Genomic DNA, 19,090 nt, shown 5'->3' on the forward strand with positions numbered 1-19,090 from the left:
CTGCAGAGTGCAGATTCAGAGTGCAGAGTGGAGCTTCAGAGTGCAGATTCAGAGTGCAGAGTGGAGCTTCAGAGTGCAGATTCAGAGTGGAGCATCAGAGTGCAGATTCAGAGTGGAGCTTCAGAGTGCAGAGTGGAGCTTCAGAGTGCAGATTCAGAGTGGAGCTTCAGAGTGCAGAGTGGAGCTTCAGAGTGCAGATTCAGAGTGGAGCTTCAGAGTGCAGAGTGGAGCTTCAGAGTGCAGAGTGGAGCTTCAGAGTGCAGAGTGGAGCTTCAGAGTGGAGCTTCAGAGTGCAGAGTGGAGCTTCAGAGTGCAGAGTGGAGCTTCAGAGTGGAGCTTCAGAGTGGAGCTTCAGAGTGGAGCTTCAGAGTGGAGCATCAGAGTGGAGCATCAGAGTGGAGCATCAGAGTGGAGCATCAGAGTGGAGCTTCAGAGTGGAGCTTCAGAGTGGAGCTTCAGAGTGGAGCTTCAGAGTGGAGCTTCAGAGTGGAGCTTCAGAGTGGAGCTTCAGAGTGGAGCTTCAGAGTGGAGCTTCAGAGTGGAGCTTCAGAGTGCAGCTTCAGAGTGCAGAGTGGAGCTTCAGAGTGCAGCTTCAGAGTGCAGAGTGGAGCTTCAGAGTGCAGAGTGGAGCTTCAGAGTGCAGAGTGGAGCTTCAGAGTGCAGAGTGGAGCTTCAGAGTGGAGCTTCAGAGTGGAGCTTCAGAGTGGAGCTTCAGAGTGGAGCTTCAGAGTGGAGCTTCAGAGTGGAGCTTCAGAGTGGAGCTTCAGAGTGGAGCTTCAGAGTGGAGCTTCAGAGTGCAGCTTCAGAGTGCAGAGTGGAGCTTCAGAGTGCAGCTTCAGAGTGCAGAGTGGAGCTTCAGAGTGCAGAGTGGAGCTTCAGAGTGCAGAGTGGAGCTTCAGAGTGCAGAGTGGAGCTTCAGAGTGCAGAGTGGAGCTTCAGAGTGGAGCTTCAGAGTGTCAAGAGCAATGCCAATAGCTCTAACTTTAACAAAGGCAAAACCATTGCATTGTAAATGCTTGTTGTTTAGTTGACTGCATTCTCACAACCTTCATCTCTATGGCATACCTGGCCCCACATGAACTCCATGAAGGTTGTGCTACTTGGTCCTCTTCTTTGTAAGTCCTTTACACGCTAGATCATATCACTCCACCATTAAGTACAAACATATCCTCAAATCCCAACAAATATTCTAAAATAAAATCCACTTTTTGCCAAAAAGCTGTTTCTGCCGTTCGAACTGTAAATATATATATAAATGTTATTCGCTAGCATTTTCGTTCTCCGCGCCTCTGTGCAATGTCTGCTTCCCACTGCTGAAATCTACATGTATCCTCAATCTATCTCTCTGTAATCACCCTTATCCGCCAGGATACCCTCACGGTCAATAAGCTGCGCTATATAAATTTACAAATTATTATAAATACATAGTTCTGATGCACCGTGTGAAGCCCTGTACAGCACTTATGATTGAGGAGCCGCAAGCACTTCATTAAACTCAAATGCAAGCAAGAGAGCCTCATGTCTAGTAATCCAGCATATTAGATGGTCAGGTAGTTCACTTTACTGCAGGTGAGGAGGAACACACATACTGGATAGCATCAATGTGTGGTCATTGCAGCCATTCGAATGCGCCTTAGTCCCTGAGCCGGTGAGGAGGACATTCACTTTAGTGTTTTGTGTCTGACGATTATAACATGGCTGATGGTGATACAGGCCATCTTGTGGGCGGGGCATGGCATGCCCTAGAGCTCTGCTGCCTGGTCATTTAAGCAGAGCAGAACTCCATAGTACCATAAATACGTATAGAACAGAGCTGAGGTCTGTACCCCAGGTTAGGTGACAGAGGGTGGATGGGAAGCCTTCTGGAGTCATGTGGCTTGTTTGGATGCTGAGATCACCTTGTATGGTGGGTGACAGGGACATGTATTCTTGGGTCTGTCTGTGTTCAGTACGTGCAGCAGATTGGGTTAATCATTGGAATAACCTTTTATTGTACAGTGAACAGGGACCTGAATTTGGGGGTCTGTGCAAACACAGGAATTAATTAATAAAGAAACTAAGCAATTGTTCTTATTTGCCTACAAATTTAAAACTAGAGAGTTTATGATGGTTTCTTGGATTCTGATTGCTCGATAAAGGTATATTTTTTCCTCGGACAGTGAAAAAAATTGACAAATTTAGTAGCTATAAGTATGACAAGTATAATAGTGACCGCCCTCTCTCAGTATAAAAGGTGAATGGCCTCTGAGGCTTGCTTGAGAGCACTGTTGGATATATGAACAGAACTCTCATATAATGTATTTGCACTGCCACTTTTGGTACCGTCTTGTAATCGTACATTCCTCTTTCGGTACTTCTGCTTGACTTCTGTCCTGCAGCCTTCGCGGATACTTGACGAAGTATGACTGCTCCAGCGCTGATCTTAACCCTATCGGCGGTATCAGCAAGACGGACCTGCGGAGCTTCATAGAGTATTGCGTGGACCATTTCCAGTTCACGGCGCTAAAAAGGTGAGTCTGATGAAAGTCGTTATTTGATGATCGCATTGAGCATCACCAAGTCTCATGACATCTCACGAAGGATACCATTCTCTGCGTCAATCCTGATCGCTTGCTATCATTTCTTCGCTTGAGATCAGGATTTGGAGTAGGATATCATAGGTTCTTAGTTGCCATAATAGGAATTCCAGGGCTTTTTGTAGCATGGATAACTGCTCACTCAAGGCAAGAAAAACCTACACAGCTGTAGCTCTTAGCATCTCTCTGCTGCATGGTCTCATTTTAGGATTATACACTATGGGGTTTATTTGCTCTTTGTTTGTTTTTCGCTCCCCTCTAAGGATGTGCTGGGCATTTAATGTCCCAGTTGCCGAACCCATACCACCATTTCTAGAGAATGGACAAATCCGTGATAAATGTAATACAGTTCAGTGCAGTTAAGAATAACACACAAGAAATGTACAAGTTCACTAAGTAAGGAGCGTATTAGCTGCAAACATCTGACAAGGAGGTTGAGACGGGGTTGAGAGGAAGTCTTGATAAATGATAGATGCTAATACGTTCCTTACTTAGTGACCTTGCACTTGAAATATACATGTTATGTCAAAATAGTTTAGGAGGGCCATAGATGCCTCGATAAGTAATCTAAGCCTTTTCTTTTGATTATCTCTGATTTGAAGCCCTCACAAAATGTGCTACATTGAAGGATCTCTTTAAAAATTTTGTTTGCCTGATAGTATAATCAAAATCAATTTCCGAAGCACCACAGCGACAAGGCAAAGAATCTATTTTGTAAGGACCCAGAAAGATGTTTCCAGAGGTGTGTTTCCATGCTGTCACAAGTTATGATCTTTAAAGAAACGTTGATGGTTCCCTGTGTCTGCAAGGACCTACACGAAGGAACCCTACCAGATGGTCTAATGACCAAATACGTCTGCGAGATGATCCAGGCTTGCTTCATGCCTAAGTCGAGTCTGATCCATAAAATCATATTACACATGAGCGCTGGGATGCTCGAGGGTAGCCATGCGCTCTACAAGAAAGTATTCATTCATTCATTCATGGTGGAAGATATACAATAAGATATTCTCTATATTAGGCAGCACAGTGTTGTGCAGAAGAAGACATAATGGTACATCTTTCATGAAGTGATTACGAACATGGAGCCATTTGTAGTATATTGAAGTACATTAACTTGAAATGATAAGAAAGTTAATGGTAAATTTCATAGCCTGCACCTGTATACCGCCACAGGTGGAGTTACACACTGTTTGTCATAACCTATGCCATCTTTATTTTGCAGCATTTTGGTGGCTCCACCCACCGCAGAGTTGGAGCCTCTTGCTGATGGACTAGTGTCTCAAACCGACGAGGTAAGTTAAAGTGCTGCTACCTATTCCGCATGATCTTTTTATTTGTTCATTTTCATCTGAAAGAGGCATGTTAGTGATAGATTATTTACCTTAAAATATTCCTAGGCGTCAGACTGGATCCGGAAAGTTTTTCGGCAGTCGTACTCCTGCGCTTCCTTGAGTGGTGTCGTGCGGCTCTGCGTCCATTGCTGGAGTTGTAAGCGCCAAGATGACTTCACAAAGACTACTTAGGCACCACCCATGCGCGCTGACATCAGTTCTTTCTTTTTTCGCTCCAGCAAAAGCAGATCCGGTTAGAGCACGTACCCTAGTTACTTTTTGACTAACTTTTTTGAGAGTTTTGTCTCTACTTCTTTTGAGTCTTGACTCCTGATGCCGTGTAGGGTTGCCTGGGTTTAAATCCTGCAGGGCCTATCGACGTACGATGTCGGTGGCCGACCCCCACAGCGTTTGTCTCTACTGTCTGGAGTGCGACCATGACTCCCGGTCGTGTTCCGAATGTCTGGCCATGGCCCCAAAGGCTTTGCGGGAGCGGTCCCGAAAGCCGCTGGAGGCCCGGCAGTCGTCTCCTTTTTTGGCACCCACATAGCCAACATAGAGCTGGTCATCCACCCGGAACTGGTGTGTGCACTACAGATAGAACGAGAGGGCACATTTTGGGTCCAGAAGGTAGAGCCTCTCTTCCTCTTTCAAAGGATTCGGAGGCGGAAAAAAGGTGCAAAAGTGACTGTCTGCCCGATGTGGAAAGGCGTGACAACCTTTGGCAAGAAAGAAGGACGGGTCCTTAAAACCACCTTGTCCGATGAACAGAAAGGAAAGGAGCTCAGGTCTTGGTGGCCCTCGAACCTGGAGACTGTATGGTAGCGCTGGACTTGCAGGACGCATATTTTCACATCCCCGTCCTGTCGGCCCACCGGCGTTACCTGCGGTTCACAGTGTTCAGTTACTTGCATGCCCTGCGTTCCTAGCGGTGGAAAATTGTGTACAGAACTGACGTCAGCGCGCATGGGTGGTGCCTATGTAGTCTCCGTGACGTCATCTCGGTGCTTACGACGCCAGCGACGGGTGCGGAGCCGCACGACTCCACTTACCGACGTGCAGGGGTACTGCTGACGAAAAAGTTTCCGGATCCAGTCTGACGCCTCGGGATTTTCCAAGGTGAGGAATCTATCACTAACTAATGTCTCTTACAGATATATCGTCACACAAGTAGTAACTTGTGCAATTGATTTATTTATTGGTCATTATCAAAAGCTAGGAAGGCTGAGCTGGTGAAGGAAACAGAATGTTGACTGTCACTTTTTAGTGCAATGTATATTGAAATGTCACTGAATGTCTTACCAACTGGCCCATATTTGGAATTAGCCAATGACAATTTACAGCCAGATGCCTAAAGAGCTCAGTCCTGTCTCATACCTGTTGTCCAAGACTACAGCAGACACTGCTTTTCCATCTGATGTAGTGCACTTGTCTCTGTGTAATACCCGTAGTTTAGGTTAATGTGTTCATTTGATATACTATTCGCTACTGTAGTGTAATACTTTTAAAGAACTGTAAGTAGATTATATTGATTCCACAAGGGCACATTATGGCCACTTTTGCATAAGTATTCCCCCAATCTTCCTTAGAAGACTTCTCTCTGGTAAGGAGTGGGTTCAGTTATGTTTTTTAACCTTTATTCTAGCACTGCTGTACCAGAATATGTTTGGCTCACACTAGAATTTCCATTTTCAAACTGTTTTTACAAATGAACGCAGGCACAGGGTGCCATCACCCTCGGATGTTTAGTTTGTGCTTTAGAAAATTAAATAAATAACAATAAAGATCCAGTAGAGTGGTATCCAGGTGTATTTTTTGCTCCTTCCCTAACCTTTTTTTATCTATAATCTCCTGCAAGAAAGACCGCGTCTGCCACAATTAACCAATGGAAAGAGTAGACATGTTCATTTCAAAGCACAGATGTTCCTTCTTCAATATTTGATCACTGGCCATACTGGTTCCCTGTCCTGAGGAGTCCACCGTCCCTCGGAACGTAGAGAGTTCGAAACGGGTTGAGCCTATTAATCACGGATATTAGACAAAAAAATCTTAGTGATAGCTAACAGAGAGGACTATTATAAGGCAGTTCAGCTACCACTAAGCATGCATCAGCATCCCCTTTTAACTATCATCAATTTTTACAGATAATCACACACAAACGTTGACCGGTTCCTTATTTATGACCCTTTGGAACTAAAAATGAACCGTAGTTCTTCCTTGAATCATTTTTTGCATTGCTTTTGCTCACACAGATTGGTGTCAGAACACAAACATTTTGCACATAATTTTAAATGTTGTGAATTTTTTAATGTAGTTATTGGTGTGATCCCCCCCCCCCCCCCCCCCCCCCACCAGGCAGGAACCAATCCCAACCTACAATAAGGCTTTGATTGTGACTCCCTTCACTTTTGTGTTGACTTCCAATTGGATGCAAGGCTGGAGAGTGATGATTATTGAAAGTTTTTTTGTTGTTGTTGCTCGCTGACCAGTACCCATGACTATGTCTCGTCAAATGGCCGGTGCTACTTCCGCAGCCTCGAGGTTTCCCTGATTCACTTTAACTGAGAACCCAAAGTGGTCCCTGGTAGTAACAGCTAGTGGCCTGGTTTTGAACTGTTTTATTAATGAGTCACACTGACTCACCTGCGCTTCCTTTACTTTACTACTCAGGCAGACATGGGGATGACCTACACAGAGCTCTCCGTCTACGGTAAGCTGAGGAAGGTTTCCAGAACTGGACCATACAGCATGTTCTGCAAACTCGTCAACACTTGGGCACATATTTGTTCACCAAGACAGGTAAGAATGAGCACTATTTGTTTCTCAAAAGTCATATAGGGAAGATTTTAGATTTAAGGCTGCACATCCGCGCTGTGGCCCGGAGGAGATTTTTGTATAATTCATGTTTTGGGCAAAATTTGTATTGTAGACAAAAATCTAGATACATTTGTAGTTTTACTAAATAGTATGCCATAATGCAAAATATCACAGATATAAACTCAGTTAGCAAAAGTAGTGTTTTCAAAGTCACATGCTTGCTATGCTTTGTGTAAGTGTGATAATCTTTCATAGAAAAGAAATTGAAAGACAAGAAAGAAGATGAGTGTGGCACATTTTGACTCTCTAAACACCTTTTAAAAACAGCATTACCAACTAACTCTTCCCAGGCCATCCTTCTTCACGGTAAATGCAATTTGGTTTGTAAAACATCAAGAACTTACAGGCCAGGCCGGGCCAGCCTACTTCACAGTGGTAATGCAAGGTGCAGTTTATTGGGTGTTGGAGCCCAATGCCAGGGCAAATTTAGCAACACCATGTGTTTGTGAACAGTGAAGTCCATGTATAATTCAGGAAGGTATCATTTGGTATGGTTGCTCAAGGTTGTCTTACTAACAGCGCCTCATGAGCTACAGTTTATTGTTGAACATGCCCTTTTGTCAAGTTTTGTTTTATGTCCTCCATTTTGGAATACAGTCACAGGGATGGTGGTCTGTTGCCGCTTACAGGGCACCATACTTTTGATTGTAGCCAGTCGCAGGCGGTTGCAAATTGCAACCTGCCCAATGAATATTTATTGGGCAGGTTATTCTGCGACTCCATGCAAATTCTTTTTTTGTGAACCTACCAATATATACATTGTTCAGTTTGCAAAATGACATAGTAGTCACAAACAAGTAGCCTGCAAGCGCATTTTGTGACGGCTTAAATAGTACATTTGGCCCATGGGCACGATAAAGCTCAGTGCACTCTCATTCTTTTTTATTTTTTTATTTTTTTTTAAACTCTTTATTCTCGACTGCACAGTATTAATTACATCAAGTCGAGTTTACATTCTGTATGGCATAGTCATTTTCTCCAAACTGAACATAATGACCAATTATATAACCGTCATGACACATCATGTAACAAAAAGTGGTATAGCTTCTAAACAGTTCTCAGTTGTGCTACATCATATTATCACCTACTGGAACGTCGTTATCTAGTACAACACGTCATTTAAGAACCAAAAATAACAGATAATGTACCTTATCCCCATTCCTCCCTCCACCCCGCATCTCCCACCCCTATCCTACCCGTCTCCTGGTCTCAATGAAAGCCAGTATGTGTCACTCCTCTACAGTGATGTCGAACAAATACAACACTTTACAGGGGTACAAATAGCCTGCGTGTAGAATGGTTCCTACCTACCTCGCCTACACAATCGGGCACACAATGTACACGTTTTCATGGCCTATCCGCCTGTGATGGAACCAATTCCATCTCTTCCAAGTCTAACGGCATGACCTCCCAGTCCTGCGCTATGGAATACTTCCGCTGGCCTCTCTCCTCCTCCCGTCGAAGCGCCACCCCCTCCGCCCTGCCCCACTTCACTAGGTCCGCCTGCCACAAAGATGTACTGGGTGGTCTGTGGGACTTCCACCTCATCGTCAACGCTCTAACAGCTAATAATAGGGCCAAATCCAGAAATTTTAGTTTGACTTTTTGTGTTTTGGGACGGTTTAGTGCAATCTCATTCTTTCTAGGTTTTTAGCAGTAACGTAAACTGCCCTGTGTTCTCAGTGCCCCAGATCCCTCATACCCATATTCCCTCTGTTTCTAATTCAGATTCTTTTTGAATGCTCCTCCTCACACTTCTGGCAGTGTTCTACAGACTAAGGTCAGATGCCACTGAGATGTAGAGAATTTGCCAATGTTGCATAAGTGTCTTTTGTTAGAATCTGAAAAGGTAAGCTTGAACTCAGTTTGTTGTGGATTTAATGTGACGTTTGAACCATCCATGTGTGGAATTGTACGTGACACTATTTGAGATAGGTTGCCATATGTTCATATTTAAAGAAAAAGTCAATAGACTAGTTAAATTTATTTGATAACAATTGCTTGCCGCCTCCTGAGCAATTTATTCAGAAAGGGCAGGTGGACTTCTTTTTTTCACGATTTTCCCTCTACCACGCCGGAACAAGTGGCTTCCTTGCTTCTGTAAAGCAAATCTAGATCCCCTATGACACCTGTCCAGCAAAGATATTGAAACTTAACCCAGAAATAATCGCCCGGCACTTGTCGAATATTTTCAACACCATGTTTTCTACAGCCATATTTCCACCAATTTAGAAACCGGTTTCCATCTCCTTCTTTTTAAAAAAATCCAACCGCTGCACCGATATTAGTAATTATTGCCCAATCGCGAGCCAGCGAAAACATTGAAAAAAATCATGAATATTACACTATCAAAATATATTCCGAACAACCATCTCTTAGACTGTAGCCAGTTCGGCTTTAGACCAGGACACAGTACGGAAACTGCCCGAGTGTTTGTCCACTCACACAAAGTGAGAAACCTAGTTTTCTCTGTCTGCTGTGAATATATTTGTGAACCAGTTCAAAAGCTGAATTCACGCACTGGGAGGTTTAGTTATTGTAGAAACAGAAATGCTACTAGCAGTGTTAACCGGGCTCCCAATCTTTCATTTGAGCAGCGCAACAATCATTTTAATTAAATGCTCAGCACATTGGCCTAGCAGCAAATGACAGGCCACATGCAAGAAAGAATTTTGTTTCGCTCGTCTTTAGACCAGGACACAGTATGGAAACTGCCCTGGTCAAAGCAATGGAAGAGGTGTGGATGGCGGTGGATAATGGGGGTTCCGTACTCAGGATACTGCCACTAGTGTAATCACACAGGATACTGCCATGAGTATAATCACACAGGATCCTACCATGAGTATAATCACAGGATACTGCAATGAGTATAATCACGCAGGATTCTGCCTAATAACCACTGCCTCCAACAGAACCCCCCAAAAGGCATCACAAAAGTACATAAACAAATTCAAGCCATTAGAACCAGGGCTGGATCATGTTGCAAACATGATCTTTAGGACATTGTACATCAGTCGCACTGACTTAGCATTGGAACGTCACATCAATTTTTAGTGCATCATATGTTGGTTACATTCCAAAGTAACCATGATTTTTATGGTATTTTTCATTTGTTACTTGGATGCAGCATTGCACAGTAACATTGTTTTAGTGCATGGCACATTAGTTACACTGACAGTATTACAAAGTACCATTAATTGGGCATGCTGTGTTTGTTACATTGATTAGAAACTGTTATGCCATTATATATTTATTACATCGATTCTGCTTTGGAACTTCGGTTAGGGCAACATCTGTTGGATAGATTGACGAGGGATTGCAAAGCAACAGCTGCTAGACTCCTGAAAGACAATCTCAGAACAGGTGAAACAATACTCCAAACTCTGACACTGAGCTGCAAGTCGTGAGATCCGTATCCAGTGAGGGAGGGCCCGATGTAGGTAAATCTGATTTAGCGACTTAAGAATACCGAATTTTACCGATTCGGTATTCTAGATTCGGTAAATCAGATGTGGGAAAAAATACGGTAATTTTTACCGAATCTGTATGATTCGGTAATTATTGAGGCCCATAGGAATCAATGGCAATTACCGAATCGGTAAATACCGATTCGGTAAAATTACCGAATTGTCAAGGGGGACATGGTGTCTTTTTGACACCCTGTTGCACCCCTGATTCTGGCTTGTGTGCCATGTGGCACACATACATGCCCTAAGGGCATGTATGTGTGTCACATGGCACAGTATGTACACAGGAATTCGTTATTTACCATGACATACTAAAATAACGAATTCTTAAGAGCCTGTGGCACTATTTTAAGTGCCACCTACATCTAGATTTACCGATTCCGTAAATTTACCGATTCGGTATTTTACCGAATCGGTAAATTCACCGATTCCGTAAATTTACAGAATCGTTAACATTTGGGCCCCCTACATGTCACAAACCAAATACCGGTCGGTAACGGCCGAAATCGGCCGTTACCGACCGGTATTTGGTGACCTACATCTGGCCTCCGGAGACTCTACAAGCTCTACAAGAAATGAGATTCGTACCCAGTCCATAATAATGCTGCACTGGTCCCCTTTTTGTATTGTCCTGCCCTTCATGCCACCAACACCCCCTCCCGTCTGATGCCCTCTGGTGTTATTATTACCCCACTCAGTGGTTGGCCAAGGAGTGCCAAACTTCAAATCTCCCATCTTTCAGGAGGGGATACCTCGAACAGGAAATTACATGAAAGCACATTTGTTTGAGACCTTAATTCCCCTTTGAAATAGGAAATGTGTAACTTCAATTATGTAGCTGTGGGTGCTGCCGAGGAACAGGATGATATTATATTGAACATCAAATCACGTGTAACGTGTTAATATCTGGAAAAGTAAACATTGCAGTGCAACAAGAATTTCCTAGCCCGAACTTCTGTACTTTGTCCACCAGGTGGCAGAAAAGGTGAAGCATTTTTTCCGGTCCTACTCTATCAACAGGCACAAAATGACAACGCTGACTCCGTCCTATCACGCGGAGAACTACAGCCCGGATGACAACCGGTTCGACCTGCGCCCCTTCCTGTACAACACCGCCTGGCCCTGGCAGTTCCGGTGCATCGAGGAGCAGGTACAGCACGCCACAGCCTGCCTTTCTTTTGTGCGCGTTTCATAGCTGCCAAGATTTTAGATTGCTATGTGTGACATTTTCATAATTTCAGTGTAATTATGAGTGACATTCCAATAACTACGAGTGACACTTTCTCGCGAGCTTAAGTCAAGTAATAAACATGATGGAAGCATATAAATATCAGAAATTACACCCATTTCACCAATTAGAAACTCTAAGAAGATCTGACTATTACTGCAAAGCGCCAGATATGAAGGGCACTATACCCTAGCCTAGTCAGTGGCGGCTAGTGACATTTGAAAGTGATGAGGCGAATCAGTAGAACTCGGGGTCATGTCAAATTCATACATGCAAATAACCTAATTCGGGAGGGGCAACCCCGATTTTTCAAGCCAAAACGGCTTTATTTTACGAACAGTAAGCGTAGTTTGCGAAGTAGCGCTACGCAAAGTGCACTTCGCACTACGTGAGCTACGCGTAGCACTACGCGAACTGCGAAGTAGCATGGTTGCACTGTGCAAGATGTCGTTTTCAATGATTCCACAGTGCGGACAAGCATCTGGCACTGTGCAGTCATTGAAAACAGCATCTTGCACAGTGCTAGCTGCACTTTTCTGCCGCTCAGGTGGATTTTTACTCGAGCTGCAGCATTCTCAACGCGGACTGGTAGTTTCTCATCGTGAGCATGCGCGACCACTCGCAATGAGAAACCGGACATCCCCGCGTTGAGATTCTCGCCAGAAGGTTTATTTTCCATGTTCGCGATCGGCAACTTGATGTTGCTGATCGCGAACAAGGAAAAAGTTTCACGAGGTTGTCATTTTGCTTGCTTGCGGTCGCCAACTTGACGATGAGGCCCGCGACCAAGCAAAAAATGACCGCTGCACTACGCTACGCTACGCATGTTTGCACTGTGCTACGTGCAGTTCGCATAGTGCGAAGTTGCGAAAACTTCACTAACTACATGAGCGTAGCGTAGTGCTTTGCCCAGGGTTAGACAATATCAGCTGCTGAGTTTACAGTAGGCCAGCCAATTGTCTTTTGATGGGGCCAGGTAGTTACACCTACAAGCAAATATGCACTCTCTGAATGTTGTCAGTATTATGAAGTGTCATGTTGTTCCTATAAGCATCAAACGTGGCCCAAATGGCGGTGCATGTGAGACACCACTTTCCATCAGGTGGGAAAAATAATTCCACAATTGCGCCTTCCAACACCATCAAGGAGCAAAATAGTTCTGCAAATAGATCTATACTGGATAAATTTCATTCAAAAGCAAACAATGAGCCCGGTTATAATACATAGCAGTAAGAGAGAGGTTCATACAAGTAAAGATGTTGGAGTGTGCGGCACATATCTTACACAGGAGACGATTTATGTTTGTCCACTTACACAAAGTAAGAAACCTAATTTTCTCTGTTTGTCTGCTGGTGAATATATTTGTGAATCAGTTCAAAACTGAATTCGCGCACTGGGAGGTTTAGTTATTGTAGAAACAGAAATACAACTCGCAGTGTTAACCGTGCTCCCAATCTTTCATTTGAGCAGCGCAACAATCTTTTTAATTAAATGCTCAGCACATTGGCCCAGCAGCAAATGACAGGCCACATGCAAGAGCCCAGGACCTACAAAGAATTGTTTTTTGCTCTGGGAGACTGGGGCTGCATTTAAACTCTTCTCTTCGCAATGGTTTTCACAATGTGTACCGATACACGCTTAACTCTAATTTCAATGTACCCTACCCTCCTACATGCAATAAACCAAAGCACACAGCAGCAGACCAAGGTTTCGCACATCAACTTTGCCTGTTTCAGAGTTATTAGGTGGTGCTGCTACTCTCACCATCCGCTGCCAAGGATGTATATCATAGCAATAGAAAAAAGGAGCAGAGAGGCGCACTCAATGAAATTAGTAATGTAAGAAGTCCATTAAATATGCAGATCTTCTGTTTTCTTGAATATATTCTTTATTTTCATTCACATAAAAACGGCACAGCCAACGTGTTTCATCCCCAATTGTGCCTAGGGAATTTCGTCAGGGCTGAAAAAAGACATTTACATGCATAAGTATTTAGTTTATCTTATGCTAAAAATTACATATAAAATGGAACATGTCCAGGCTAGTAAGTGGAAGATGTGATCCTTACAAAAAGACAAACTAGCAAGATTTAAAATACAATCAAAACAAACCAATAGATCCAGACATATTGGACAGATTTAGTGTCTGCCATATGACAGAGCTACTTATCCCCTTACGGGTGCATATGCTCCCTCACCAGTGCATTGCAACCATACAACCAGTTCGAGCAATCATGCTTAGAGCTGATGGAAGGGGAACCCAGGCTGTTGGAGAGATAAACGCCTGGAAGATGTTGGATCATTATAATATGCATAAAGATTAGCGTGTCCATAGAAGTAGTGTGTGGTCAAGAAGACCATAGTCCAAAATTCACCAGTACGAGCCACCCGTGAAAGAAAGAAACCATTAAAACACCCTTTGAAGATGGAGAAGTCCACAGCCTCAGTGGCCCAAAAGATCTTAAAATACCTTAAAACCGTGACTACATGAGGTTTATTACATGGCTCACCATATACGTAACGATCCGGTTGATGCGGTGGTCCTAGAAAAAGATGCTCTATGGAAGCTGATGTGGAAAAAGATCACAGTAGATCACAGTGTTTTCCTAAGGCGAAAATAAAATGTTGCAATGTAATTATGGCTCTTGATTAGCCCCCATGCTGGGGCAAGGCGTCCAATACAATTGTATATTGCCGGACAAGATGATATTCGTTCTATACCCGTAAGGGTGATTGATATCCCAATATACATGCTGTCCATGATGTTTATATTTAGAAGAGGACCCCATACGCATAGATGCAAATGCAGTCATATCCTAATTCAAGATATGCCCCTGGCGATAACCAGAGAAGAGAGGGAGTTGGATAAACCGAGACCGAAATAAAATGGTGCCATGTTGTATCGTATATAGCCAGGAATGGCTGTATAATACCTGAGAAAAGTGAGCCACTCAAGTCCGGTTCGAATAGAGATTCGCGTCCCGCCGGTTAGCTGAGGATGTGACCTGTAATGGACCAGGTATCTGTTAATCCTGGGCCCCTTTGTGTAGTGACTAGAAAAAATCAAAAATATGTATTAGGTAAGGTGCCGCATGTAGTTACACTGCAGGCTTAAAGAAAAAACGAGCAAGTCATCAGGTGTAAACTTGAGATTAGGACGTGTGCAGATATAAATTGCAGTTTAAGATATAAGTGCCCATGGTGATATCTAATAGATGGTCCGTTGGTATAGACCAGGTTACAACTAAGCTGATAGTGCTAATGGATACAGTAGATCAGGCTCAAGAGTCGATGGTGAAATATATGATTATATAGTGATTATATGAGAATGGGGGTCGCTACAATGAGCACTGGATACCTCTATCATCTGGTGTGGGGGGTATGAAGAGTTCTACATGACCAGACAGAGACAGGGGCAATACCCAAAACAGGGATGGGAGCCAAACAGAAATGATACCTCTTTCCATTCCTATCCAAGAACTTTGTGTCTCAGAATGTAATACAGATCTAAAGATTGTTAACCTGTCAAATAAAGTGCTTGATGAAAATGAATTATCTGTCCTGAGTAAAGGTCTCAGCTTTTGTCCATCCCAATATGGCGATTTGACTCATGTACATATTGATCTTTTCAAGTTCATTAGACTCTTGAAATTAAAAGATTTTTTCTCGCATCAGACACCCAGGGTTCCATCACAGAGAGGGGCCCCTTCACCAGTACCACACACAGTGGCAGATATCCGCACTGCCCTATTACTTTACAATCTGGATGAGGAACATGAACGGGACAGGACTACTATGTTAAGGGATTTGGAAATAGAACAGGACTATAGCATGGACAGTCAGCTTAAATGCAAGTCTACGTTCACTCCTACTTTTAACTATCATCCAAGTATTGATACCTTTCATGAAAAGGTGTCTGCAGACCTTTACAAACTGGAAGACACTGGAGCACTTTCTACCATTCCTAACCACAACATTACCGCCAAACAGCGACAAGCCCTCGAAAAACTGAAGGCTGACAAAATTATAGTCATTAAAGAGGCGGACAAAGGCGGTAATGTTGTGGTAATGAACCATGGTGACTACATGACCGAAATAAACCGCCAACTCGGCGATAAAAATTGTTACAAACGCATTTCCCATAATCCTACTAATGCAGTGACTGGCATGATAACAACAAAATTGCTAGAATGGAAGGAGACTGGCCTCCTATCAGAGGATGAAGCAAAATATCTCAGGGTAAGTAAGCCAAGATTCCCCTGTATATACATCTTGCCTAAAGTGCATAAGGGGGGGGCCTTTCCACCAGGACGCCCCATTATTTCTGGGATTGGGTCTCCCACTGAGAAAATTTCAGAATTCGTGGATCTCCACTTACAGAAATACGTTGTGGACCTCCCTTCCTATATAAGGGACAGCAAAGACATTCTTGCCAAGTTAAACAACTTTCAATGGGCAGATGAACTCTCATTCGTCACATTTGACGTTGAGAGTTTATATACTTGTATCCACAGAGACATGGGCATGAAGGCTTTACAATCCTTCTTAGACCGAGAACCAGCTGATAAGCATGATTTTAACAACATGATACTAGAGATGACAGATATAATTCTAAACAACAACTACTTTTTACACGACTCTGTCTGGTACCACCAGACCCGTGGTACGGCTATGGGTTCGAAGGCTGCTCCATCGTATGCCTGTATGTTTATGGGCCATTTTGAAAAGATGCATGCTTGGAACAGATGTGCCTCCCCCTGGACTGAACATATTGTATTCTGGGGGAGGTACATAGACGACATCATTGTCCTCTGGTCAGGTTCTGTGGAATCCCTACATCAATTCCACACGTATCTGAATAACAACAATCATAACGTAAAGCTGACCATGACACACAGTAAGGAAACCATCAATTTCTTGGACATTCATTTTTATGTCAAAGAGAATGTGGTACAAAGCAGCCTATACAGGAAGGAAACCTCATGTAACGCAGTATTACATGCGGATAGCGCCCATCCCCGCTCTGTAATCAACAATATACCGTACGGCGAGATGGTAAGAATGCGCAGAAATTGCAGCGAAGATCATGTCTATGCTCAAAATCTCATCAACACAAGAAACAGGTTCCTTAAAAGAGGCTATGACCAAAAAGTGGTGGATGTAGCAATACAGAAGGCAAAGAACTTACACAGGGAAGACACTTTGTTGACGACAACTCACGCCAACTCCACCAAACAGAAGAAGAAGAACCATAGCATAACCTTCACGACCCAATACAATGCTAATAGTAATAAAGTCCATAATGTACTTAGAAAGCACTGGGGGATTTTGCAAAATGCTCCTGGTCTACGGGACTCATTACCTAACAGACCACTCATTTCATACAGAAAGGGTAAATCCCTTAGGGATGACCTATGTCAAAGCTACATAACTACCCCACGTGATTCATGGTTTCCATCCCAACCCTTGGGTTTCTACACATGCGGATCGTGTATAATTTGCAATTCGGGCCTAAATAAAACCACCAATTTTAGGTATAACACACTAAAAAATTACAAAATAAACAGTTTCATTAACTGTAATACCACACATGTAATTTATGTTTTGGGATGTGGGTGTAACATCATTTATGTGGGAAGTACCATCCGCCCACTTAAAATAAGAATCCAAGAACATCGAAGGGCAATCATCTGTAAAGACAAACGTTACCCAGTAAGCTCACACTATGATGAGAAACATCCACATGATACCTCCTTTTGGTTCCACGGCATTGATCATATACCACAGGACAAAAGGGGGGGTGATCGTGAACTAGCTGTTAGGCAGAGGGAAGCAAAGTGGATTTGCCGCTTGCGGGCGACACAAATGGGGCATAACACGGACAAAGAGCTCCATCACTTCTTGACATAGAATATAGAATTATGGTAACACCATCTGAGTCATTTCCCCAGTATGAATGGGAGTATACTATATTATAATGCAAGAAACTAACCGCAATAATGAATTCCCTCTGGTCAGACTTTGCATTTTTGTAAATGTAACATTGAGTTTCGTAGGATTTCCAAAACATACTCTGTATAATGTGCACATTACATGGTTCCTTCTATAAATGTGATGCTGTCTCTCCTTACACTGTAAATATTCTGTGATATATTGGACCGTTGCTAGATGTTCTCTCTTAGGGGGAATCCATCAACAACATGGTGGAGTATACAGCAGGGGGTTTGGACCCATTAGGGCATGTTTGCCCTTCTAATGCACGGTACCTAACCTGGCTGTTTTTCTTTCTCTTTATCTACTAGATGCACTGTAAGTATGACTTCACTTTTTATTAATTTGTTCACAAGCACTGCAATTGTGTAATGACAGTTTTGGGGGTACACTAATATAGGCCCCCTGATCACTCACCATCACTGCACCCTTGGTCTTTTTCCTTGAATCTGTACCTGATATGCGATGGGTACATAGTTCAGACTAATCCATGATGGCCACCACGATTAGCGGGGATTGCGTTCCGTCCACTTGTATCTTATGAAACTTAACTATACCCCGGAAATCTTATCGGGGCGAGAACGCGCTTTACTCTCGCACATTATATGAATTAGAGTGCATCAAATACTGTTAAAATGTACATGATACATTTTAATTATCGTTTTCAGATAAACATATTATGGGATATATATAGTATCCAGTTCTTAATGTAACCTTTTGTGATATTATTTTATCCATAATGGTTACACTTCCTTGACAAAATATGAGGTCCTGCAATCTCGGACATTGGAACCTTGCCATCGCCCGCTACACTTACAAATGGCCGCCTTGGCGGACACGGGATCCCCTGAAATGAACCGGGTTGGTTCCGGTACCACGTGAGTAATTGAAAGCAACGGCACACCTTGCTTTTAAATATGGCGTGCACTGACCTCTTGTCGCTTCCACTAATCTGTGAGGAGGAGCAGCGGCGAATAGTCACCATATCAGAGGTACGCGAAATGTGCATGCGTCTCTTGTCTGTTGCGTGATCTTGTGCTTTGTCCGTACTGGTGGAAACTTTAATGTGTTCGGCCACCCGCAGGTACTGTTCGCAACTACGCGAAGACCCGGGACCACACATACCGGATTTTGCCCGGAGCCCGCCGATTGACTTTTCAAGCTTGAAGCCCCCACCAGATACCACATGTAAGCGGGGAGAAATTTGAATATTATGGGGGCGGCAGTTCCTTTATCGGCACGCGATTCCTGGCAGGGGGGGGGGTCATGTAGAACTCTTCATACCCCCCACACCAGATGATAGAGGTATCCAGTGCTCATTGTAGCGACCCCCATTCTCATATAATCACTATATAATCATATATTTCACCATCGACTCTTGAGCCTGATCTACTGTATCCATTAGCACTATCAGCTTAGTTGTAACCTGGTCTATACCAACGGACCATCTATTAGATATCACCATGGGCACTTATATCTTAAACTGCAATTTATATCTGCACACGTCCTAATCTCAAGTTTACACCTGATGACTTGCTCGTTTTTTCTTTAAGCCTGCAGTGTAACTACATGCGGCACCTTACCTAATACATATTTTTGATTTTTTCTAGTCACTACA

The 19,090-nt window shown here is 43.3% G+C and overlaps 1 protein-coding gene across 2 annotated transcripts in view; it reads left to right on the forward strand.

Moving 5' to 3' along the window:
- Positions 1-19,090, forward strand: part of NADSYN1 (NAD synthetase 1) — a 253,280-nt gene that overhangs the window by 221,587 nt on the left and 12,603 nt on the right. For both annotated transcript variants that reach the window (XM_078684243.1, XM_078684244.1), the window contains 4 exons: positions 2,379-2,510; positions 3,802-3,871; positions 6,581-6,709; positions 11,228-11,404. In XM_078684243.1, the coding sequence (XP_078540369.1) occupies positions 2,379-2,510; positions 3,802-3,871; positions 6,581-6,709; positions 11,228-11,404 (508 nt within the window). The remainder of the gene's footprint in view (positions 1-2,378; positions 2,511-3,801; positions 3,872-6,580; positions 6,710-11,227; positions 11,405-19,090) is intronic.

The sequence above is a fragment of the Lissotriton helveticus genome, chromosome 3_2, assembly GCF_964261635.1.
Source record: "Lissotriton helveticus chromosome 3_2, aLisHel1.1, whole genome shotgun sequence".
Lineage (NCBI taxonomy): Eukaryota > Metazoa > Chordata > Amphibia > Caudata > Salamandridae > Lissotriton > Lissotriton helveticus.